Source organism: Amphiura filiformis, chromosome 10, assembly GCF_039555335.1.
Source record: "Amphiura filiformis chromosome 10, Afil_fr2py, whole genome shotgun sequence".
NCBI classification, from domain to species: Eukaryota; Metazoa; Echinodermata; class Ophiuroidea; order Amphilepidida; family Amphiuridae; genus Amphiura; species Amphiura filiformis.
The window spans coordinates 45,463,568-45,488,183 of NC_092637.1; the positions used below are offsets into that span (position 1 = coordinate 45,463,568).

General features: G+C 38.2%; 3 protein-coding genes across 3 annotated transcripts; all 3 read left to right on the forward strand.

Annotated features, from left to right (window-relative positions):
• The first annotated feature begins 4,384 nt into the window (after nucleotides 1-4,384).
• LOC140162296 (E3 ubiquitin-protein ligase TRIM71-like) lies at nucleotides 4,385-7,539 on the forward strand. Its single transcript, XM_072185535.1, has 2 exons — nucleotides 4,385-4,867; nucleotides 5,928-7,539. The coding sequence occupies exons 1-2, from the start codon at nucleotides 4,706-4,708 to the stop codon at nucleotides 7,521-7,523; spliced, it is 1,758 nt and encodes a 585-aa protein (XP_072041636.1). The 5' UTR covers nucleotides 4,385-4,705; the 3' UTR covers nucleotides 7,524-7,539.
• Nucleotides 7,540-12,604: 5,065 nt separating this feature from the next.
• Nucleotides 12,605-17,397, forward strand: LOC140162932 (E3 ubiquitin-protein ligase TRIM71-like). Its single transcript, XM_072186245.1, has 2 exons — nucleotides 12,605-13,189; nucleotides 13,982-17,397. Exons 1-2 carry the CDS (start codon nucleotides 12,932-12,934, stop codon nucleotides 15,581-15,583), a joined length of 1,860 nt encoding a protein of 619 aa, XP_072042346.1. The 5' UTR covers nucleotides 12,605-12,931; the 3' UTR covers nucleotides 15,584-17,397.
• Nucleotides 17,398-20,671: 3,274 nt separating this feature from the next.
• On the forward strand, nucleotides 20,672-21,693 carry LOC140163277 (uncharacterized). Its single transcript, XM_072186675.1, has one exon. The coding sequence runs from the start codon at nucleotides 20,672-20,674 to the stop codon at nucleotides 21,419-21,421; it is 750 nt and encodes a 249-aa protein (XP_072042776.1). The 3' UTR covers nucleotides 21,422-21,693.
• The last annotated feature ends 2,923 nt before the right edge of the window (nucleotides 21,694-24,616 follow it).

Consider the following 24,616-nt stretch of genomic DNA (forward strand, 5'->3'; position numbering starts at 1 on the left):
AACGAAGACGCCGACACTCAAAAACGCAAAAAAAGATCGTCAGCAAAGACGCCTTGAATCATGCAATCAGGGAAATTCCAAATCAATCACGTAAGAGGAAAAGTTCCTTAATATTATTGTTATATGAGAAAAATATAAGAAAATAAGCCATTTTTACTCTAGTACTGAGGAAATTCCCAGATAATATTAGTCAGTGTATTATTTTAAAGGGACAAACCCGGAAGGGAATCCCCTAGTGCATTACTGCAATGTCAAATGTATGGGAAGGATTTAATTAGGGACCGTTCATAAATACTTTGGTGGGGGGACTGGGCAAAGTGTGGGGGGACACAAAAAGTTTTGAGTTGCACAAAGGGGGTACCAAAAAGTTTTGGTTACTAAAGGAGGGGGGTCAAAAAAGTTTAAAGCAAAAAAATACCAAAAGAACAAGAACATACAAAAATTTTGCGCGCTACGCGCACATATGTACCAATAAAGCCCTTTTTATCACGATTATGGCCCAAAATACTGTAAAATACATTTTTTGGCGTGCTACGTGTGCTCATTACCGGTGTCCCATTAAAGCCTTTTTGGAATTTCAAAGACTTTACATGTATTCTACAGTCGCTATAAGAAAAGGGTGATTATGTATGTATCCCACTGATAATACCGGGTCAAAATGATGCAACCAGGATTTTTTTTTTGTCTTTGCCCCAAAAGTTATATTTTACCCCCCTGACCAAGAAAGCTGGCTACGCCCCTGATAAACAAATCTTAAGTATTAAAAATCTTGAGTATGTGCCCAGATGTTGCTCTGAATTTCCAATGGATAGCGACGGGGGCAGGTGGGGGCATGTGTCCTGGGCGCCACTCTTAGGGGGCGCCAAATTGACCAATTCAGCATCGATTCTGAGCCACTCTAAAAGCGATGAAAGTCAAAATTTTCGCGCGCTTTGCGCGCATTTCAGGACAAAGTCATTTGAAACATCAATTTAAGACCGATATTCTTTCATTATAACCAAAATTAATTAGTGGTAGCCCCTATTTGTGCTCCGGGCGCAATAATTATTTCAAGAATCGGGAGCGACACCTATCCTTAGCCCTGGGTGCCACAAGCCCTAGCTACACCACTGTCAATTTCCCTTTTTTTGTGTTACTTTTATTTATTTAATCATGTACACTGGTCACAAAAATTAGAATGCATAAATTGAAATTAAACTTCATACAAGTCACAGCATATGAAAAACACCTTGAACTATAATTGTGACCTAGTTTGCACAAATGGAGTAGCCCCCCTCCCCAGACTGTTTTTTAACCTCTTGGAAAGGGGGGGGGGTCAAAAAAGTTTTATATGTCTAAAGAGGGGGGGGTCAAAAAAGTTTTAGGTTCTCTGGAGGGGGGGTCAAAAAAGTTTTGACTCCAAAAATTCCAAGTGCCCAGCCCCCCACCAAAGTATTTCTGAACGGTCCCTTAGAACATGATGCAATGTTTGACACATTTGTATTTGATATAAAATGAGAAGACAAACACAAACTTGAGGCTTTCTGTAGTGATAATGCTGCGAAAAACCATTTATAAAATCTATCAAGTTATAGACGAATCCAAGGAGCCAAGTCATGGTCAGGATTTGGTCGGACATCTTTGGGTAGCCGCTAGCACCAACCTGGTGTTTTGAGCGTCCAATTGTGCAAATAAAAGCCGCCTAACATAGAGAGAAGATGCAAGGACGAGGAGGGTTAATAGAATAATAGCTAATAATATATATAATGGAGATAATTCCGCAGGTAATCCCGTCGCATCTATTCATACTGACATAGTCCTTTTGTTCGCAAGTATACATCAATGCATAGATACCGCGTGTAGTTAATCCGATTATTATGTCACTTCAACAGCGAATAGACCATGCTGTGTGTTTTGTCGAAGGGCACTGTATTGTGTTATTCTTTTGTCTACCTGTGTTTTCGCGGAAGGTGTAAAACGGGTGATGGAATGCAGTTTAATATTTCCGCCAAGGCCGAATCATTTCACATTTTGAGTGCATTGTAGCCGACGGCTACCCAACTAAAGGCTGCTAGTCAGGTGTAGGAATGCGTGTATTTGGATTCGTCTATAGCATTGTAAGCCAAAGATAATGGAACGTAGCGAAGGTGTTACACATTCGGCACCTTGACGAAGGCGTTTGAGAACTACGCCAAAAGTGCGTAGTTATCTTGGCGTAGTTATCCCAAAAGGGAATTACTATTGGTCTTCGTTGTCATGGTTTGAAAGATTCTACAGTCTGTCAAGTGTAAAACTGTTTCTGAAGTAAGTAGGAATAGTGAATGAAATATAGTTTTGAGTGTCATTGTCATCAAGGCTACAGTGACCTTTGACGGAGCTGGACATTACTTCAGAAAATCGTCCGGAACATTGTTTCAAGAACAATAGGTTGGTAAGGGGCAGTGCTATAATTATGAGCCCTGGGGGAGTGAAAATTTTAGGGATGGGACATTTTTGTGTTTGTTCGGAAAAATCTCATTTTTTTTTTCTCATTAGCCCGGTAAAAAGTTTCGTTTAGATGGTGTGAACAAATACGTGGCGAATTGTGGTAATCACACCGCAAGTGTAATCCTATGAGGTACTGTTATTAAGGTTTTGCTTCCATATCGAATTCTCTGGAGCAATACAACCCACAATTTGGAAGCTTATTGTTTTAATGGTACGCATCGGTTTATATAGAAAACAGAGCGGGTAAAGATTGGACCATGCTCACATAAGGGACCATTTTTTAGGGTCCCCTTTTCGGACCTAAAATTATTTTCAGGGACCCATTTTTGGCCAAAAAATATAAACGTCAACCCCATAGAAAATAGTGTAAACGCATGTTCTACAAGAAAAATTAAGATGATATTTTTAAAGCCCCCTCCCCAAGGGCGTAAATCGGGTGGGGACAGGGGACACGTCCCCTCACTTTTCAAAGTGGGGGGACACAATATCAAATGTCCCCCCCCCCCACATTTTGGTCCCCACCCCCAAAAAAAGGGAAAGGAGAGAGAGAAAGGAAGAAAAGGAGAAAAGAGAAGAGAAAGGAGAAAAGAGAGAGAAAGGGAGAAAAGAGAAGAGAAAGGGAGAAAAAGAGAAGAGAAAAGAGAGAAAAAGAGAAGAAAAAATGTTAAATTGCACGTAATTGAGTAGGCCCATCACTGCCCATAGGCCTACCTAACAATCCGCACAGCCGGGTCGATCGTAAGTATAATATATTATAGGCCTGTGATTATTTTGGGCAAATTGCTTGAAGGCGGGTCCTCGGCCCAAAAGCCTGTACTGCGGGCCCGTCGATATGCAGGGCCCGTCACATTTTATCACCAAAGTTAGTTTTAAGACGGACTGAATGCTGACTTCAACATCAATCCATGCATGCTTTAATAATAATTCCGAATCTCAAATCTCAAGTAAAATTTTGCAAATTGAGTTCGGTCCCTTTTTTGTTTTAATGATAACAGTGTAAATTTATGCACCAAATGACTTCAATTGGACCTTCATTTTGCAAATTTTCCAACGTCTGAGGGGGGATGTTCCGCCCCCCTGCGTATACATAAACAAGTGGTCGCTTTCGCTTCTGTTTTAGTGAAGACTTGTTCACAAGTTAGGCCGTCGTTTCACAGTTTTTCAGCTGTTTCAAGCTAACATTTTACACAATAATAGTGCCAAAATGGTCCACCAAATGGCTTCAATTAGGTCTTCATTTTGCAAAAGTTTCTTACTTCTGAGGGGGGAACATCCCCCCTCAGACACCCCCTGCGTATACATAAACAAGTGGTCGCTTTCGCTTCTGTTTTAGTGAAGACTTGTCCACGAATCGCTTATTAGGCCGTCATTTCACAATTTTTCAGCTGTTTCAAGCTACACTTTTACACAATAATAGTGCAAAAATGGTCCACCAAATGGCTTCAATTAGGTCTTCATTTTGCTAAAGTTTCTTACTTCTGAGGAGGGAACATCCCCCCTCAAACACCCCCCTACGTCGCGGGGGCGCGACGTGCAGCGCTGTCGCGCCGAAGTATCAATGACTAATAATTTTCATTGTGTCCCCCCACTTTCAAAAATGGATTTACGCCCTGCCCCTCCCTTCAGAGGGATAAAAATTTCCAGCACCCTTTCATCAGCCCCCCCCCCCCTCCCCCTTACAAGTGTTTGTGAACGGTTCCTTAGGATCGTTAAACATTTTATATTTGCTTTACTTTCCTTTTAAGTCTTGGTCGTTGTATATGACAATTATGTGTCCACTCATCCCTGACTGAAGTCATTGCCAACTATTGCATTGCCACGGTGCATGTACATCCGGGGTGTACATGGCACATTTTGTCGTGTACGGTAGCTTCAAATGTATTAAACGTGAACTCAGTTCAAGAAGGAAACTGTTGAATGTATTGTGCGATAGTGTAATTTATTCATACGATGCATGTGAGAAAATAACATAAACGGATTACTATCATTAAACTTTCGTGTGTTAAACAAGTTTTGGTATTTCAGAGACTGCGGAATAAATCACTAAAATAATGATCATTTTGATTGCGTGATGCATGCAGTAAACACTTTGCCACTACATGTATAACAGTAACAATTGAGTCGCACCCTTTTCTACCATCAAAATGGCTGACAGTGTTAAGCTAATGGAAACACTTAACCGTGATCTTTTGGAGTGTGGTATCTGTTTAGATCGATATAAGAAACCTAGAGGACTACCATGCCTCCATTGCTTCTGTCACGACTGCTTAGAAAGATATTGCAAAGGACAGAAGCAAGTGGTATGTCCAAACTGCAAGAGACCAACAGCAGTACCAAAAGAAGGAGTGTCTGGATTCCTCCTCATTTCATCATCAACACCTTACAAGAAACACTGGATAAGGTAAACTTCAATAGTTAAATTTTGTCTTCATTAGAGGTTTTAGTTTTATACGAACCGAGATCATTTAAAACTATTATGCCCTTCTTTTAAAAGTTTACTGACCGTGCTTGGCCATTTAAAACTATTATGCCCTTCTTTTAAAAGTTTACTGACCGTGCTTGGCCATTTTCGTCAAAGATTGCCCCCCTTAAAAGGTGTTTTTACCCTTGCCCCTCCCCTTGCACACCCCCTGAAAAAGTACTGGCCACGCCACTGCTTTTATAGAAAAAGTAGTCTATAAACAATGTATGTCTTGACCATCTTCGAGTTTCGAGCTGAAAGCCTAAAATAATTTAAGGAGTATTAAGAGGAGTTCTTAGATTTCAATTTAAATCAAATCTCTTTCAAAAATTGTAAGATAGAAAATTGAATTCTTGATACCAGGCCCGTACCCAGGATTTCATTGAGGGGGGAGGGGGTGCTGACTTTGAAAAAAGTGAACTTTTTTCCAGGGGGGGCGATTTTGTGGACAACATTTGGACCTTTTTGTTCAAAAAAGCGTAAAAAAACTGATATTTTTGGGTCGCTACGCTCGAAAATTCTGCAATTTTGGGACTTTTGTATACTTTTCCAAATTGGGGGGGGGGGATGCGTCGCACCATTTGACTCACAGGAGGTTGGAAGTTTTTTAAAATAAAAGGTACATTTGCAAAAAGAAATATTCGCACTCTCACTAATAAAACTTGAACTTCATATTCATAACAATGCATCAGAATTAAAGACTCAAATGGTACGTCCCAGTGGCGTAGCGTCATAGGGGCACGGGGGGCACGTGCCCCCATCGATCTGAAATCTCAAAAAATCTCAACTGGTACGTCCCTAAGAAACACGGTCCAGTGGATCGAAAATGGTTTTGGAAAAGCACTGTATATTTAATTTGTCTTGTTTTAGATGTTTGTCAAAATGTTCAGCTAATGGTTATTGATTTGACCTTTTTGATGTATGGAATAAACATGGTAAATAAGAAATATTCGGTAATTGTTGGTAGTTAATTATGTGTTTGCGCCTATGTTTCTTGCAGGCTAAAGAAGCAATGAAGGATGCCATGTGTGGAAATTGCAACCTGAAGAAAGCCACATCCTACTGTCTGGATTGCAAGGAATTCTTCTGCCAAACCTGCCACACTGCACACGATACCCTCAAAACCCACAAAGACCATCAGGTTGTAAGCATTGAAGATGTTCGCTCCGGAAAAGTTATGCTACCAGTGACTGCATCTGAAGATCTAAAGTGTAAAGATCATGATGGCGAGACAAAGAAATTCTACTGTGAGACATGTGGGAAGCCTATCTGTAGAGACTGCATCATGCTGAGCCACCTCCAACATCAGTACATCAGCTTGAAACAAGCATCGGCGAAACAGGTTGCAAAGCTGAAAGATCTTTCAAAAGCCAGTGAAGATCTAAAAAAAGAATGCAAAGATGCCATCAAGAAAACAGAAGATGTCCAAAAGAGTCTTTCTGCTGCCTCCAAAGAAGTCAAGAAAAACATGGAAAGCATTAAGAACGAATATCACAAGCAGGTTGATGTCATCTTCAAGACACATGAGGTTGATGCCATGTCAGTGGAGGTCCAGAATGCGAAGAAGCTAAATGTCATCAGAGACAATCTTCAGACAATATTGGATAAACTTGAAAGAGCCTGTGATCTTGCTACTAAAGTCACACAAATGGGATCACACCATGACATCACATCAGTCTTCCCTACTTTGTCTGCAAGTCTTGAGGAGCTAAATGAGACGACCAAGCCTATGGCTGCTCCAGAGTCACTGGGATATGTTAGGTTTAAGGCACCTGATGCATTTGATATACCAAACTTGTTTAGCGTGTTGTCAGTCAAGCTTGAAGACAAGTGGATACAGAGTGGACATATAAATAACAAATCTGAATTGAATTTTCCATGGGGAATTGCTGTCAACCATGATGGAGATGTCATTGTAAATGGGTACGATAAATATTGTAAATTATTCTCAAAAGATGGTAAAGTCAAGTACACCTTCCAGGGTCCTTTTGGTGAATCACTATTTAGAATTGCTATCACTGCAGACAAAAGATATATAATCCCAGGAAAGGCTGAGATTCTGTTCTACGACCAAAAAGGCAACATGTTAAATAAGGTATCTACCTATGATATGAGCAACCAACCATCCAATCCTAAGGCAGTAGCTGTAGACTTGGAAGGCAGGATCTTAGCTGGGTTAGAAGGCAAAACAATCTCCATCAATTATGCAGATGGCCGACTCATATCCAAGTTCGCCACATCTGATATACCAACTGATATTGCTGTCACCGCCAACGGAGATATTGCTGCTTTGATAGGTAACAATGTACAACTGATGGACTACTCTGGTAACAATGTCAGAGTAGTGCAGCCTCCTCAAGAAGTCACTGAATGCATCCAATACACTGTCGGCTGTAGTAAGCAAGGTGAGATATTTGTTGTTAATCGTGGTAACCCTACAGCTATATACCGGTACACAGCAGATGGTGAGCAGTGTCTCGGATGTGTCATCAGAGGACTTGATCACCCTACAGGTATTGCCATCTCAAAGGATGGACAGCAATTATTCGTAGCTGAATACATGCAGCATGTTGTGAAGATATTCCAAAGACGATGATTCTCTTTTTACATACAATTATGCAGCTGTTTATATACAAACAATGTATAGCGCAATGTACATAATCATGATAATGTATGTACTGTATGTACTGGAGGCAAAATAAGTTGTTCCAGTTGAAATCCATACACCCCTATGGAAGACACGACCTTAATCTTCCACACAGGGAGGGGTGTGAATTTCAAATGGAGTTACCTGAATGGGTGACTCCATTTGAAATTTACACCCCCTGTATGGTAGATTAAGGTCATGTCTTAAATAGGGGGTATATGGATTTCAACTGGAATAACGCAATGTTTTGAGATTATTACTGATTTCGATCCACAAGAATCCAACAGAAGCAATTTGGATCCTACGAGTATTAACATGTGTTATTTGATTTTTTTGATTTGTGAAATCTTTATTGAGTGATTTTAACTACTTCAGTGGCAAGCACTGCTTTCCAAGCAGGCCCTCATACAATAATATTTACAACAATTTTACAGAATATTTACAAAATAACATGATATTTAAAATGTATACAAAAACATCAATAATAAGTATGAAAGAAAATAAATGCATCCCAAGTACATGAACGATATAAATCTTAAAATACATACAATATAAAAATAAATGATTATGATTTAGCAGAAGTAATGATGCATGTCTTGAATTGATGCAAAGACAGAGTTTCAAGGTTTATACGATATGATGGTGATAAGTTATTCCATAAGTTTGCAGCTCTTACAATAAATGTACGTTTACCTCTATTAGAATTGTATTTAGGCACGATCAATGTGTTAGAAGAATGACTCCTTGTATTGTGATCATGAGCATTATGAACAAATTCAAATTGATTACATAAATATTCAGGACAAATATTTTTGATACATTTAAAGGTAAGAATAATCATGTGATTAGACCATCAGCCTGGGTATACACAACGTTTAACTTTTGCCAATTAAACATGTATATTTCGAATTGCCTGAGTTAAAAGAAACACATCTCTTCTCGGCACTAAGTTGCGCACCATTAGATTTCATGGTGGGAAGTGTTAATGAATCAAAAAACTTCGACCACTACTGAGACGGAAAAAACCGTTCCACTTATGGATAATAATAAGATACAAAACAAATTGTAAACATATTTCCCTACCTAACCCTGGATAAAGGTAAATATAAAATCCACCTAGCCCAAACTTCCATGCATCCCATGCAAATCTATTGGTGCGCCCCTAACTGGCCATTGTCTAACCAAAACATGCGTTTGTTAGTTTTAGTTACATGAATCTTTTTATACGAAATATAATACTTTTTCCTATAGCCTTCTGACATGAAGGCGAGATTGGAAAAAAGGCGAACACCGTCACGCCCCGTCTCCCCTATATATAAGTGCAACCAACAAATCACAACAAGCATAATACAAACTTAATCGCCTTCCTTTTTACAGTGCAGTTTGCAACGCCTCTTTTTAAAGTTATTCCCAATAAATGTCCAATACAGCCCTTTCCCTTTAATCACTGCGTTGTCTTTTTAAAGACATTTCTTGTTATGGCACTAAGATGTACTGTGACGTAACTTGATGCAATGAAATGTTATGTGATGTAATGTAACATAACTATTGTTATGTGATATACATAAGTACTGTAAATGTATGTAATGTACTGTATTATGCATAGTTCAATATAGTGTAATGTGCTTTAATGCAATGCAGTGCAACTAACGCTAATAGAGAGCTTGCGAAATGGCGTAACTTTAACTTTAACTTTAACGTCTAGAGGATTATAGAGGATTATGTATTCAAAACCACCTTGATTTTGAATACATAATCCTCTATAATCCTCTAGACGTTAAAGTTAAAGTTAAAGTAACGCCATTTCGCAAGCTCTCTAATGTAAATAATTAGATGTAATGTAAAAGTAATAGTATGTAGTGTAATGATATGTGACGTATAAATGTATGAATATTGTATCCGTTCAATCGTTAATATTCGGAAAATAAATACTATACGTATATGAACGAGTGAACTTTATAATAATAATAATAATAATAATAATAATAATAGTGTATGTTTAAATTATAAGTTGCAGCTGAGACGAAAATATTATACATGTATGTTCGTCTCAGGTTTTTATAATGATGTACATTTTGACGCACACAAAAACTCACCCTTCCTGCAACGTACAGTATATGAAGTACAGCAGCGTATTTTGTACTGTAAAGCTCTCCGTAGTCTTCTTATTCCTAGCAGGGTGTGTACTGTCTAGTCTCTTGCTATTGCTTTCTCAAAAACACCCTATAATGTCTTAATCTTGAAATATCCTGTTAGTGATCCGGAAAGTTTTATCCGGAAAATATATTTTTATATCAACCAGTGAACTTCGATTGTTTTTGTGGTCAACTTTTGTGAACTCTTGATATCTGTACTTTCTTGGCAATTTCGTACATTTTAGACTTGGTCCCATAAACCTGGACATTGCAACTTGGTCGGATATGTTTGGTACTTTGATCCAGAAGCGCAGTACAGATCTGGTCACACCAAATTTAACCATATGTTGCACTAATCAATTCTTACGTTGCAAAAAAAAAAAATCAATATTCATTGTTTTAACAAGTTCTAATTGATGAAACACAAACTCAATATCTCACCTAATATACGTGTATTTAACATGTACACACAATTAACGAAATTTTATTTTGCCCCCCCCCCCGACCAAAAAAAGCTGTCTACGCCCCTGATTTTAGTGTCTCTGCTGTACAATGTAATTATTAACCAGGCGATGTCGGTGTGCCACAGTGGCTACGTTCATCCGAATATATTGTCTTCCGCTGCAGAAGACGTTGGTCCTGGGAGAACAAAGACCTGAACTAAATCAAGGTCGAGAACCGAAGTCACTGCTGAGATTTTAAAACGTCTATCGCAAGATCGCCAGCAAAGACGCCGGACAGTACAACCTCAACCTTAATGAGCTAGGGTCAGGGTTATCCCAACAAACAGTCAAAACGTTTTAATTTTAACTTTCAAATGTCTGGTTATAATAATGAAGGCCATAAAAAAGTTGTTGAAGTATATGAAAAAAACCACTACAACATTTTAACAATGCTGTAATGTAATTGTAAAACATTTTTGACAATCATTTTTAAAACGTTTTATACCCTTTATAAAAAATCCTTTATGTAACCAGACATTAACGTTTTTTGTTTGCGTGGATGATATCACATTATTAAAACAGCAATGCACCCTAAAGACCACTATACAGTGCGATGTGTTTGTGGTTGTTACATAGCTGGGAGGTTTACTGGGTATAGTCGGGTCAAATGTCATTTTGGGTCCAAACTTAAAATTGTATTATCTGGATATCTATAAACTCGGTGACAACAAACCTCGTGACCAGACGAACCTTTTGGAACATTTTACAGTGGTCAGGTTGAAGGTCATCTGGGGTAAAATCTTAGACATCTGTAACGAGTACTAGGTTCAAACTCGGTGACAACAAACTTCCATAATGTTAGATATTTGGATATGTAGACATGGGTTATTCTAGGGACTGGACAAAAATGGTAGCAGGGTGGTAATACAATAAGAGCACAACGTTCTATAAATACCCATGTTTCTACATGGGCATCGTGGCAGACTTGAAGTTTTGCTGCAAATTGTGGATATTTTGAACATACACTTTAAAAAACAATAATTATATCGTACGAACCGGGCGTACGAAACAAAAGATATTAAGGGGTGGTGCAATAATTATGTGTACCCCCGGTCTGGTGAATTATAGGGGCCGGCAAAGATTTTTGGCAGGCCAAAAGGGGGGGCAAGCATTTTTGGCAAGTCGAAAGGGGGGGGTTAAGCGAATATGCAAAATTTCCTGCTCGCTGCGCTGGCATTATATGATAAGACAATTTAAGGTTTTTAATTCGGGTTCCCCAAATTCTTGCATGTGTAAGGGGGGGCAAAAAATTTTGGAACGTCAAAGGGGGGGGCAAAAGTTTTTGGCACATCAAAAGGGGAAAAGATTTTTGGCACGGCCAGAGGGGGGGGGCAAGCGATATTTGGCAGACCATTTTGAAAATTCACCACCCCGGGGCACACATAATTATTGCACAGCCCCTAAGTCATCTGTTTCGTTAAAAAAGAAATGGTCCATCTTTTCAAATCATCTTGTATTTTGATTATGTCCGTCTCATTTATTCACGTTATTACACAAAATCCCGCACAAAATGCGTTACTTTTGAACAACTCAAGATGAAAAAAAATAGGTAGGCCAAAATGCAGATAGAAAGTGTTACATTTTCTCTTGTATAGAAAACAAGCTATCTCAAAATTTCAGCCTCTTGAGCACTGGCGTAGTGTATGTTGGCCGTCCTGATATTTACGTTTTTTTATTTGTTTGTTTATTTATTTGTTTGTACTTTTTAGCCCATTTTTGACAATTTTCATCACATTTTGAAACCTTGGAATGTTGCCTTGCCCCCACGGCCCACTCGTCCTAGCATGAATCCTTTTGGCCTCTAGTGGCGGCGCCTTTTTTACCCACAATCCTTGCCTTATTCAGCACAGTGGAGCGGCCGTGCGTGAGTATTCGAGGACTGGAGGATCGAGTCTACACTCGTCCCCGTAAAAAGTCCTGGCTACGCCATTGTATTTAAAGGAACGTGCCCCGATCAACAGCCTCACAACACCCACCCCACCTCCATTTTTCCTCCATCAACACTGAGATTTCGGTGTTAAAGCTTATATTTTTTCTCATTAGCCCGGAAAAAGTTTCGTTTAGATGGTGTGAACAAAAACGTGTCGAATTTTGGTAGTCACACCGGAAGTGTTAATCATATGGGGCAATGTTATTACATTTTTGCTTCTCATATCAAATTTACTGAAGCAATACAAGTTTTGGAAGCATTATTGTTTCAATGGTAGGCCTCGGTGTAAGATAGAAAACAGAACAGATAAAAGATTGGACCAGATGCCCCTTTGTATAATTAAACATTTTATCTTGGCTTTACTTTCCTTTAATTGAAGTCGTAGTCGTTAAATATAATAATTTTGTGTTCACTCATCCCTGACTGGGCTGAGGTCATTACCACTATTGCATTACCACAGTACATGTACATCCGGGGTGTACATGGCACATTTGTCGTGTACGGTAGCTTAAAATGTATTAAACGTGAACTCTGTTCAAGAAGGAAACTGTTGAATGTATTGCGCGATAGTGTAATTTATTCATACGATGCATGTGAGAAAATAACAGATTGGAAGTAGGCCTACTATCATTAAACTTTCAAGTGTTAAACAAGTTGTGGTATTTTCAGAGACTGCGGAATAAATCACTAAAATAATGATAATTTGATTGCGTGATACATGCAGTAAACATTTTGCCACTAGTATAACCGCAACAATATTATTGAGTCGCACCCTTTTCTACCAACAAAATGGCTTACAGTGTTAAGCTTATGGAAACACTAAACCGTGATCTTTTGGAGTGTGGGATCTGTTTGGATCGATATAAGAAGCCTAGAGGACTACCATGCCTGCATTGTTTCTGTCACGACTGCTTAGAAAGATATTGCAAAGGACAGAAACAGGTGGTATGTCCAAACTGTAAGAGACCAACAGCAGTACCAAAAGAAGGAGTATCTGGATTCCCTCCTCATTTCATCATCAACACCTTACAAGAAACACTGGATAAGGTAAACTTTAATAGTTAAAATTTGTCTTCATTAAAGGTTTTAGTTTTATACGAACCAAGACCATCTAATAAAAGCTTTTATGCCCTTCCTAAGTTTACTGACCGTTTTTTACCATTTTCGTCAAAGATTGCCCCCCCCCCCCTTAAATGTTGCCTTTCCCTCTTGTCCACCGTCTGAAAAAGTGCTGGCTACGCCACTGCTTTTATAGAAACAGTAGTATATAAACAATAAATGTGTGTCTTGCTAATCTTCGTGTTTCGAGCTGATAGCCTAAAATAATTTAAGGAGTATTAAGAGTTCTTAGATTTCAATTTTAATCAAATCTCTTTCTAAAATTGTAACATGTTCCAAGATTCCAAAATTAATTTCTTGGTACTGTTAAAAAAAAAGATGTCTTTTCAAAACTCGCTGAGTCAACCGCAACCAACGGTGTCGTAAATTACCCAACAAAGTAAATAAGATACGCACCATTTGACTCACAGCGGGTTGGAAGTTTTTTAAAAATAAAAGGTACATTTGCAAAACGATATCTTCGCACTGTAACTAAAAAAACTTTCCCCACCTAACTTTAGATTCATAATAATGCATGAAAATTAAAGACTCAAATGGTACGTCCCTAAGTAACACGGGACCAGTGGATTGAACATGTTTTTAGAAAAGCACTGTACATTTATCTTTGAGATGTCTGTCAAACTTTTCAGCTAATGATCATTGATTTGACCTTTTTGAAATATTCGGTAATCATTGTAATTGGTAGTTGATTATGTGTTTGCATCTATGTTTCTTTTGCAGGCCAAAGAAGCCATGAAGGATGCAGTGTGTGGAAATTGCAACCTGAAGAAAGCCACAAGTTACTGTCTGGATTGCAAGGAATTCTTCTGCCAAACCTGCCACATTGCACATGATACTCTCAAAACCCACAACGACCACCAGGTTGTAAGCATTGAAGATGTTCGCTCCGGAAAGGTTATGCTACCAGTGACTGCATCTGAAGATCAGAAGTGTAAGGATCATGATGAAACAAAGAAGTTCTACTGCGAGACCTGTGAAAAGCCCATCTGTAGAGATTGCATTATGCTGGGTCACCTCCAACATCAGTACATCAGCTTGAAGGACGCGTCAGAAAAGCAAGTTGCAACCCTTAAGGAGCTCTGCAAAGGAAGTGAAGATAAGAAAAATGAGTGCAGGAATACCATCAAGAAAACAGAAGATGTTCGGAAGAGACTTGCTGCTGATTCCAAAGAAGCCACGCAGAACATGGAAAGGGTCAAGAATGAGTACCACAGGCAGGTTGATGCTATTTTCAAGAAACATGAGGTTGATGTCAGATCAGTGGAGCTCCAGAATGCAAAGAAACTAGATCATATCAAACACAATCTTCAGACAACATTGGATAAACTTGAAAGTGCCTGTGATCTTGCTACTAAAGTCACACAAATGGGATCAGACAATGACATCACTTCAATCTTCCCTACATTGTCTGCAAGTCTCGAAGAGATGAATAAAATGACCAAGCCTGTAGCTGTACCTGAGTCGCTGGGATATGTTGAGTTCAAAGCACCTGATGCGGTGAATATACCTGATGTATTCAGCGTGTTGTCAGTCAGCACGGTCAAGCCTGAAGACAAGTGGATGCAATGTGGACAGATAAGTAACACGTCCGAATTGAGGTTTCCATTTAGAATTGTTCTCAACCAAGACGGAGATGTAGTTGTGACTGGACACAGCAGCTATTGTAAAGTATTCTCAAAGGATGGTAACATCAAGTGCACCTTAAAAGGTCCTTTTGATGATTCGCTATTTAGAATTGCTATCACTGCAGACAAAAGATACATAATTCCAGGTAAGGCTGAGATTCTGTTTTACGACCGAACAGGCATCAGGTTAAGTAAGGCATCTACCTATGATATGAGCAACCAACCATCCAATCCTGTAGCACTAGCTTTAGATTCAGAAGGCAGGATCATAGCTGGATTAAGAAACAACACAATATCCATCCACCATGCAGATGGCCAACTCATATCCAAGTTTGCAACATCTGGTGTACCATCCGAAATTGCTGTCACTTCCAATGGAGATATTGCTGCTTTGATCGGTACCAAAGTACAGCTAATGGATTACTCTGGTAATAATATCAGAGTAGTGCAGCCTCCTCAAGAAGTCACTGAATGGAACCCCTACACCCTCTGCTGTAGTAAGCAAGGCGAGATATTTATTGTGAATCGTGACACCCCTAAAGCTGTGTATCGGTACACAGCAGATGGCAAGCAGTGTCTGGGTTGTGTCATCACAGGACTTGATAACCCACATGGTATTGCTATCTCAGAGGATGGACAGTTACTATTCATAGCTGAATACATGAAGCATGTTGTGAAGATATTCCAAAGACAGTGATTCGCTTTTTACAATCCATGCCACAAACAGTTGTTTGCCTCTATATTGTAACGCAATATAAAGGCAAATCAAACTGTGTAAACTCTCATTCCTCTGGGTATGTTGAAATTAAGATTTAATTTAAATCTGGTCAATGAGACATACCTATTTTGACGGACGAACCGACGTTGCGACTGAAACCTTCAGCTGTTTTGTGATGCAAATGACCTTGAGTACCGGACACTTCCGGTATTGATGACAATCGACGAGGAATGTCCTTTATGTGGTCTTAAATAGCAAAGACTATGATCATAAGGCTAAAGCACTGTTAGACGATGCCAAAACTACACTCCCCGTAGGAAAGATCCAACGAGTGGTATAAAGCGGAAGTTGACTTCAAAGCTAGGTGAACTTAAGAAAAACGGGTCTATTGACTTTAAGTTAAAACATCAGTTATACCCGACATCCGAAATCATCCCGGGTTTTTAACAACAGATACATCCTTCCTGGTCAGGATCAGATTCTGTTCCATGACAGCAAAGGAAAGAGGTTAAATTATCCCAAGGCATCCACTTATGATATGAACCAGCAACTATCCACTGCTGTGGCATTGGCTGTAGATTCAAACGGCAGAATTATAGCTGGGTTAGCAGGTAACACAATCTCCATCCACCATGCAGATGGCCAACTCATATTAAAGTTTTTTACATTTGATATACCAAATGGTCTTGCTGTCACCTCCAGGGGAGATATTGCTGTTCGGATTGGGAAAACCTGCAAGTAATGGATTACTCTGGTAAAAATGTCAGAGTAGCGCAGCCTCCTCCAGGAGTCACTGAGTGGGATCCATATGCTGTCTGCTGTAATAAGCAATCTGAGGTATTTGTTGCGAATCAGAGCAACCCTAAAGCTGTATATCGGTACACAGCAGATGGTGATCAGTGTCTGGGAAGTGTCATCACAGGACTTGATGAACCACATGGTATTGCTATCTCAGAGGATGGACAGCAACTATTTGTAGCTGAATACAATCAACATCTGGTCAAGATTTTCCAAAGACAATGATTTCGCTTTTCAACATCTGTTTGTAGCGTATCGTACATGATGCATGGACTGGAGATGGAGGCTCCATTTGAAATCTACAACCCCTGTGTGGGATATTAAGGATCACGTCTTCCACAGGGAGTGTATGGTTTCCAACTGTAATAACCCAATGTTTTGCAGTTATCACACAGCGTCATTATCCCTATATCTTCGTGTCAAAAATTGCCACAACAGTAGGGCGAATCCACTAGTTGTCCAACAGCACGGCATGGCGAATCTGTTCCGCCGTGATTTAATAATGATTTAGATGTCGTAAGTGCCGCATACGATAGTGTCACACTCAAATAGAAATGAGTGTAGAGTGGTATTGTATGTGCCACATACGACGGCTAAATTAAGATATGCGTAATATCGGCTCAAATTTACAATATCTGTCATTTTGTGTTACTTAACAACTGTTAATTTATTTCGGCACATATTTACAATAGCAAGACACCTTTTGCCGTAATGTTATCTCTCAAGATTTATTACTGAATCTAAGAATAAAAAGAATAAAAACACCGGATTTATCGTCTCTATTACCAGTCATGCATGTATGGGAGTTAAAAACTTAGCCAGCTTGGTGACAACGCCTACAACGTCCGTCAGCGTTACAGTCAGTGATGTGTTAGAGACTGTTTTGCACTTACGATGGTGTATCATTCCGTGATTTTGTTGTTTAGGTCCAAGAAAGTAGCGTATGTGGCACATACGATGGTCTTGCAGCAGATGGAAAAACAAAATTAGCGTAAGTGGCATTGCAGTCATTAATAAATTGCATTGCACTTACGATATTTTATTTTATTTATTAAAAGATAATTAAGCAATTTTGAAACTTAAAACCTGGTTTCAAATGTGTGTTTTTATATGGCCTTCCATAATTCGTCAACATCTCAAATTGGCCAAAAATGTCACTTACGGTAGTGTAACACTCTGCCGACGATATATTTAGTTAATAGTATGTAATTTCTGCCAATATTTTGCTAAAAATCCAAAGTACCACATGTTTTACATGTTTTACATGTTCGTCTTAAGTTGTAGGTTGCATTCCAACGATTCTCTCTTTTTATTATTATTGTTCATTTCCCAGTTCATTTTGACACCAAGAAACTTACCCTTCCTGCAACGTTAAGTATTGTTGTTATCGAAAACAATGTCAATATTTTTAATAGAATCAGATGGGGAAATCACAGATCCACCGATTTGAAAATCAAGGTGACATACATAATTTGTATGCCTAGTAAACAAAGCTCGGTCTTCGAGTCGTTCAACTTTAGCTTGTTTGTAAGCATCCATGACCGTATTTCAGCGATGCAATTGGTAAATCTACACTGTACAGCAGCTGTATCTTCCTCTGATTTAATGTATAGCTGCTAATGTATCATCTGCATAAATGAGTTAAGCAAGCAACCTGATTGCAAACGGTTGCAATACGCTGTGAAAATTGATGGACCTACGACTGACCCCTGTGGAACACCATTATGTTTTTTCAGAATTGTCACCGAGAACACAGACACGGTTATTATGACCCCGACGGTAACTACTAAAGCAATTCTTGACAGAATCAGTTATGCCCAATACTCTCTGCATTCGATGCAACTACGTTTAGTTTTAGATTTTAACACTTATGCCAAGAATGTCAAATGAAACAGAAAAAATAAAGAATATAATAAAAACAATTTTAATCGCCACCGGGGGTGACACTCCTCATAAGATCTTTTTAAGAACGAAGTTTCTTACAGTTCACTTAAAACAAAAATCTTATGTTTCTTCAGCTGCAATATGTACAAAAACGGCAACATCCAGTGTTATTTATGGCCCAATTAAAGAGGGTGGTCAGATATTTTCATATTCTGTTTTCTATCTGACATTGAAATCTATCATTAACAAATCTGTTTGCAAATGTTTAGCTGTAATGCTCCTGCGGTTTTCGATATGAGAAGCAAAAAGGTGTATAACAATTATACCCCGTACATAGTACATAATTTTACGTAAGTACATGTACGTAATTTTACAATACCCCGTACATAGTACATAATTTTACGTAAGTACTAGTACATGTACGTAATTTTTTGTTCTCACCACCTAAATAAAACATATCCCGGGATTAAATTTTGCAGAGGTAGTGAGCATGGTGAGAAAAATATGAGTTTTCTTCTGATACCAAATCTAAATTTTTGTGAGCAAAAACGAGACTGTCTATTTGGTCACACCTTTTAAGCAAATTTAACCATATGTTGCACTAATCAATTCGTACGTTGCAAAAAAAATCAATATTCTTTTTTTTTACAATTTCTCAATAGCTCTCACATACTATACTAGTACGTGAATTTAACATTTACACACAATTAAGAGTATACCGTGAGTTAAACTGATGTAAACACCAGTTTTGTATTGACAACATAAATATTGAAAATATAGTGAAAGACCTATTTTTATCATGATGATTTTTATATTTAAAAACGATCACAAATAACAGACGATTTAAATACAAATGAATGGAATTATCAATCAATATAACGATTATTTTATGGTGAACTTGCATTCCCATATTCATGACATTGCAAAAGGGTTACGTCGAAACACTAACCTCTAAAATAGCTGAAAGTAAACTTGTGAAAAAATTCAGCCGTGATCTTTTGGAGTGTGGGATCTGTTTGGATCGATATAAGAAGCCTAGAGGACTGCCATGCCTCCATTGCTTTTGCCACGACTGCTTAGAAAGGCACTGTAGGGGACAGAAGCAAGTGGTATGTCCCAACTGTAAGATACCAACATCAGTACCAAAAGAAAGAGTGTCTGGATTCCCCACACATTTCATCATCAACACCTTGCAAGATACATTGCACGAGGTACGTAAACTTCGATAGTGAAAACCTTCATGTTCATATGAAGTTCCAGTTTTATAAAACAATGCCCATACATTTGTACTATCCTGTCATTGATGGGGTGAACAATGATATCACACCATTTTCGTTATTTTATAATACGTGATATCGACGTTCACCCCACCAACGGCAGGAAAGTGCCAATTATAGAAATGGTCTATAGTAAGCTTTTTACAATTTTTCTGGCTGCCAAATTTTCAGAAGGCAGCCTATAAATGCTGTGTGTTGCTAATCTTCGAGTTCCAATTTTGAAGTTTCGGGTTTTAAACACTCATATTTCAATTTGAAAGTCAAATCACCAAATTCTAAAATTGTAACGTGTTCCACGCTGAGTCCACCTCCACAAACGTTGTCAGTAACTACCAAACAAAAGAAAATCACGCTGAAATTTCTGTTACTACTGAAAATATACTGAAAAACATTTTGTGTGAAATTCACACTTCAAAAGTCCTTATTGTGCAGAGATTAATGCATGCTATTCAATACAGAAGCAAGGAGATAGAAATATGTCTTATTCTCTGAAGTAGCTTATGAGCATTGAATATTCACTGAAATACCTCTGAAAAGTTTAACCGTGGCAAGGGCTAATCACTCTGACAATCTGAAAAGCTTCGAAAAAGAATTTTTCTGCTTGTAATCACACTGAAATTATTTACACCAAATAGCATGAATAGTAGTGGTAATAACAGGCACTAAACTGAAAATGGTAAAAAACGTCCCCGACAATCAATGACCATTCCTCCACTGAAATTGATTTGATCGCACTGATTGAGCTGGCCAGTGCTATTGTTATGGAAATTATAGGAGTTATTAGAAAGTATCACAAAACTGAAAAATACATAGAAATGCCTTATAAAAACAGTTTCAGTGTTGGCCTTCTTTTATTGTGGACAATTTCAGTGTTGGTTGGTATATGGTGTGCACTTTTCAGTGTGTGTGGGGTGTTTTTTTTTTTTGGGGGGGTTCTAAAAATTTCATAATGTCTTCATTAATCTTATCTTCGTCATTTTTGTCACCATGTTCACAGATGACTTGATTTGACATTTTTGATGTTCATGTATAAAATAAATAAGAAATAATCGGTAACTGGTAGTTGATTATGTGATTGCACCTATGTTTCTTGCAGGGCATAGAAGCCATGAAGGATGCCGTGTGTGGAAATTGCAACCTAAAGAAAGCCACGTCCTTCTGTCTGGTCTGTGAGGAATTCTTCTGTCAAACCTGCCACACTACACATGATACTCTCAAAACCCACAAAGACCACCAGGCTGTAAACATTGAAGATGTTCGCACTGGAAAAGTTATGCTACCAGTGATTGCATCTGAAGATCTAAAGTGTAAGGATCATGAAGACGAGATAAAGAAGTTCTACTGTGAGTCCTGTGTGAAGCTTATCTGTAGAGACTGTATTATGCTGGGTCACCACCAACATGAGGTTATCAGCTTGAAAGAAGTATCGGAGAAACAGGTCGCAAAGCTGAAAGAACTCTCAAAAGAAAGTGAAGAACTAAAGGAAGATTACAAAGATGCCATCAAGAAAACAGAGGATGTCCTGAAGAATATCGCTGCTGCCTCCAAAGAAGTCAAAAAGAACATAGAAAGAATTAAGAACGCATACCACAAGCAGATTAATACCATCGTCAATAAACATAAGGTTTATTTCAAGTCGGTAGAGGCCCAGAATGATAAGGAACTACTTCATATTAAAGATAATCTTCAGACATTATTAGCTCAGCTTGACAGTGCCTGTGATCTTGCTACTGCAATAACGCAAACGGGATCAGGCCATGACATCACATCAGTCTTCCCTACTTCGTCTGCAAGTCTTGATGACCTGAATGAGATCACCCAGCCTGTAGGTGTATCAGCTTCACCTAGCTACAGTTGATTTATTCAGTGTGTCATTCAAATCTGGAGACAAGTGGTTGCAATGTGGGCAGATAAGGAACAAGTCTGAATAAGCCCAATCGCCATTCTAACTTCCGGTTTTTGAGAGCAGTTTGGGGACACTTTGACCTCTGACATATCGGGAAAATTGACGTAATTATTATTAATTTTCTTATTATTATCATAATGTTGATCATAAAAAATACTAAATAATTAATTTATATAATACTAATATTTTTTATATTTGTTTTAATTAATGTAAAACATTTTAGATTATATTTTGTACGTACAAAAACCCAATATTTATGAATTTTCTGAAAGGTCAAAGGACAAAGTGTCCCAAAACTGCAAAAACTGTCCTACAATGCATTGCAAGCTTCCAATGCCGACTTGGCTTATTGCCGGGGCTTATTGACGTATCCATGTGGAATTGCTGTAAACCAAGATGGGGATGTGGTTGTGACTAGCCACGAAATCTATTGTAAAGTATTCTCAAAGGATGGTAACCTCAAGTACACCTTCCAGGGTCCTTTTGGTGAATCACTATTTAGAGTTGCTACCACTGCAGACAATAGATACATAATTCCAGGTAAGGCTGAGATTCTGCTTCACGACCGACCAGGCAACATGTTAAGTAAGGCATCGAACCCTAAGGCAGTAGCTGTGGACTCAGAAGGCAGGATCATAGCTGGATTAGTAGGCAACACAATCTCCATCCATCATGCAGATGGCCAACTCATATCAAAGTTTGCTACATCTCATAAACCAACTGATATTGCTGTCACCTCCAACGGGGATGTTGTTGCTTTAATCAGTTCCAATGTACAACTAATGGATTACTATGGTAAGAATGTCAGAATAGTGCAGCCTCCGCAAGAGGCCATTAATTGGGCACCTAGCTCTGTCTGCTGTAGTAAGCAAGGTGAGATATTTGTTCTGAATCGTGGCAACCCTATAGATGTATATCGGTACACAGCAGATGGTGATCAGTGTCTGGGATGTGTCATCACAGGACTTGATAACCCAACAGGTATTGCTATCTCAGAGGATGGACAGCAACTATTCGTAGCTGAATACTCTGAACATTTAGTGAATATATTCCAAAGACAGTGATTCGCTTTTTACAATCCATACTACAAACATATGGGCTCCTTTGACATAAATGGAATTTTTGACACAAACTATAAGTACCCTCCCTTAAAAATCCCACCCGCAAATAAGACCCTTAATTCTTTTTTTGGGATTTTCAGAAAAATTAGACGAATCTTTACCGTATGTTACAGACAAAATCCAGCTGCATTTGCAGAAGCAAACTAGATTATTTTAACATGGAAGTGGCAATGTGTTCACGGCCTGGGTACTCAACGTTAGTTTTGTATTTTCCATTTTAGGTTACACACTTTTTGGGTAGAGTTTAGAGGGCCGGATGATTCACTTGATCATAGTAAAAAAGGGAATCAAAGACGTTTTGGAGTAAAAAGTGTAGTGAATCTGACGTAATGTTAGCCAATGAAAAAAAAACGTTGTCATTAGAAAAAGAGGACATCTCCCATTCACCGTATGTGGTGATTTGACTACGTAATAATCACACACTCAAGGGTATAGGCCAATTGCACGTATCCACTCCTTTCGAAAGCCGTATCTTGCTAAACACATGTATTTAGGCCGAAATTAATATTGATTTGAATAGGTTATCGTCATACATGTATGCAGAAAAATTTAAAAAATTAAAAAACTGACACAGGTACCAGATGTATTTTCAATCAAGCATTTCACTGTTTCGTAGTGAATGTGGATGTGGATGATCAATGATCCCCCTTTTAGAGAATGTGCTATGACACCAGTTTAAAAGAATTGTACCCAATGACCCCCTTTCACGATTTACTATCACAATATTATATGTTTTCAGATATCCGTTAAATCCTATGATTTCTTTTGTATAACTAGGATAATTGGGCTTAAAATACATTATACTTCTAATTTAATTACATCAATATGTAACTAAAACAATTGTTGACAGAAAATCTGACAATGTTGTTGCTTTAATATCAACCAAACACTAGTAGATGAATTGGACTTTGAGTAATTCAGCTTTCAGCAATTCAACAGTCATATCAAGTTCATCACTATTATCATCTTTATTATTGACATAATTGTTACTGTTATAATCATGTAACTTTTGATACATAGAGCTGCTTTGTGTGTAATATTTTTTGAATAGTTTTAGTTTCAACAAAATACGATAGAATTTTCAAACCCCAAAGGAATACAAAATTAATATTGAAATTATAGTGAACAACTGAAATTTTTTATTATAACGATTTTGATGTTCAAACAAGTTTAGACAGTTGTACGGGAAGTTTTGCAAATATATATTCTGGGGCAGCTACTGCAGATTTATACATCCATTAGTGTAACTTTATGATGCTTAGTATGACGTTTTTTACGTTATTTTTTAAAAATATCTTTAACATTAATTTTCAGCATAAAAGTTTCAGAAGTAAAGACGATTTTTCATACTGATTAAAATTAAAATAACTGAGATACCTCAATCCTTATATATCAATTTGTGATCAATATGAACCTGTCTTCACATATTCATGATATTGTGAAAATGTATAACATAGAAACACTACTTTATCATGTTTATATTGCTATCGGTTTGGCACCAGGGACTGTTCCCGGGACTGTTCGGACTTACCGAATTGGAATACACCCCTTTGCTACCAAAATGGCTGAAAGTCAGCTTGTGAAAAAACTAAGTCAGGAACTTTTAAAGTGCGGGGTCTGTTTGCAGAGATATAAGAAACCTCGAGGACTACCATGCCTCCATTGTTTTTGCCATGACTGCTTAGAGAGGCACTGTAAAGGACAGAATCAAGTTATGTGTCCCAACTGCAAGAAACCAACAGCAGTACCAAAAGAAGGAGTGTCTGGATTCCCTGCTCATTTCATCATCAACACCTTGCAAGATACATTGCACGAGGTACGTAAACTAAACTTCCAGTTTTATATTAAAAAAAAACCCGAGATTTCATATTTAAAAAAGTAAATATGCCTTTTTCAAGTTTACTGCCGCAAAACATAGTAAATATAGACCGTTCCTATCATTTGTACTTTCCTGTCATTAATGGGGTGAACAATGATATCACGCCATTGTTGTTCGTTTTCTTTGTAATACCTTCTTGTCCTCGCT

Excerpts from the sequence above, each read along its gene's own strand:
- LOC140163277 (XM_072186675.1), top strand. The coding sequence starts at position 20,672 with ATGAAGGATGCCGTGTGTGGAAATTGCAACCTAAAGAAAGCCACGTCC.
- LOC140162932 (XM_072186245.1), top strand. The coding sequence starts at position 12,932 with ATGGCTTACAGTGTTAAGCTTATGGAAACACTAAACCGTGATCTTTTG. Across the intron at positions 13,190-13,981 it reads TACAAGAAACACTGGATAAG|GCCAAAGAAGCCATGAAGGA; the intron begins GTAAACTTTAAT and ends TTTCTTTTGCAG.
- LOC140162296 (XM_072185535.1), top strand. The coding sequence starts at position 4,706 with ATGCCTCCATTGCTTCTGTCACGACTGCTTAGAAAGATATTGCAAAGG. Across the intron at positions 4,868-5,927 it reads TACAAGAAACACTGGATAAG|GCTAAAGAAGCAATGAAGGA; the intron begins GTAAACTTCAAT and ends TGTTTCTTGCAG.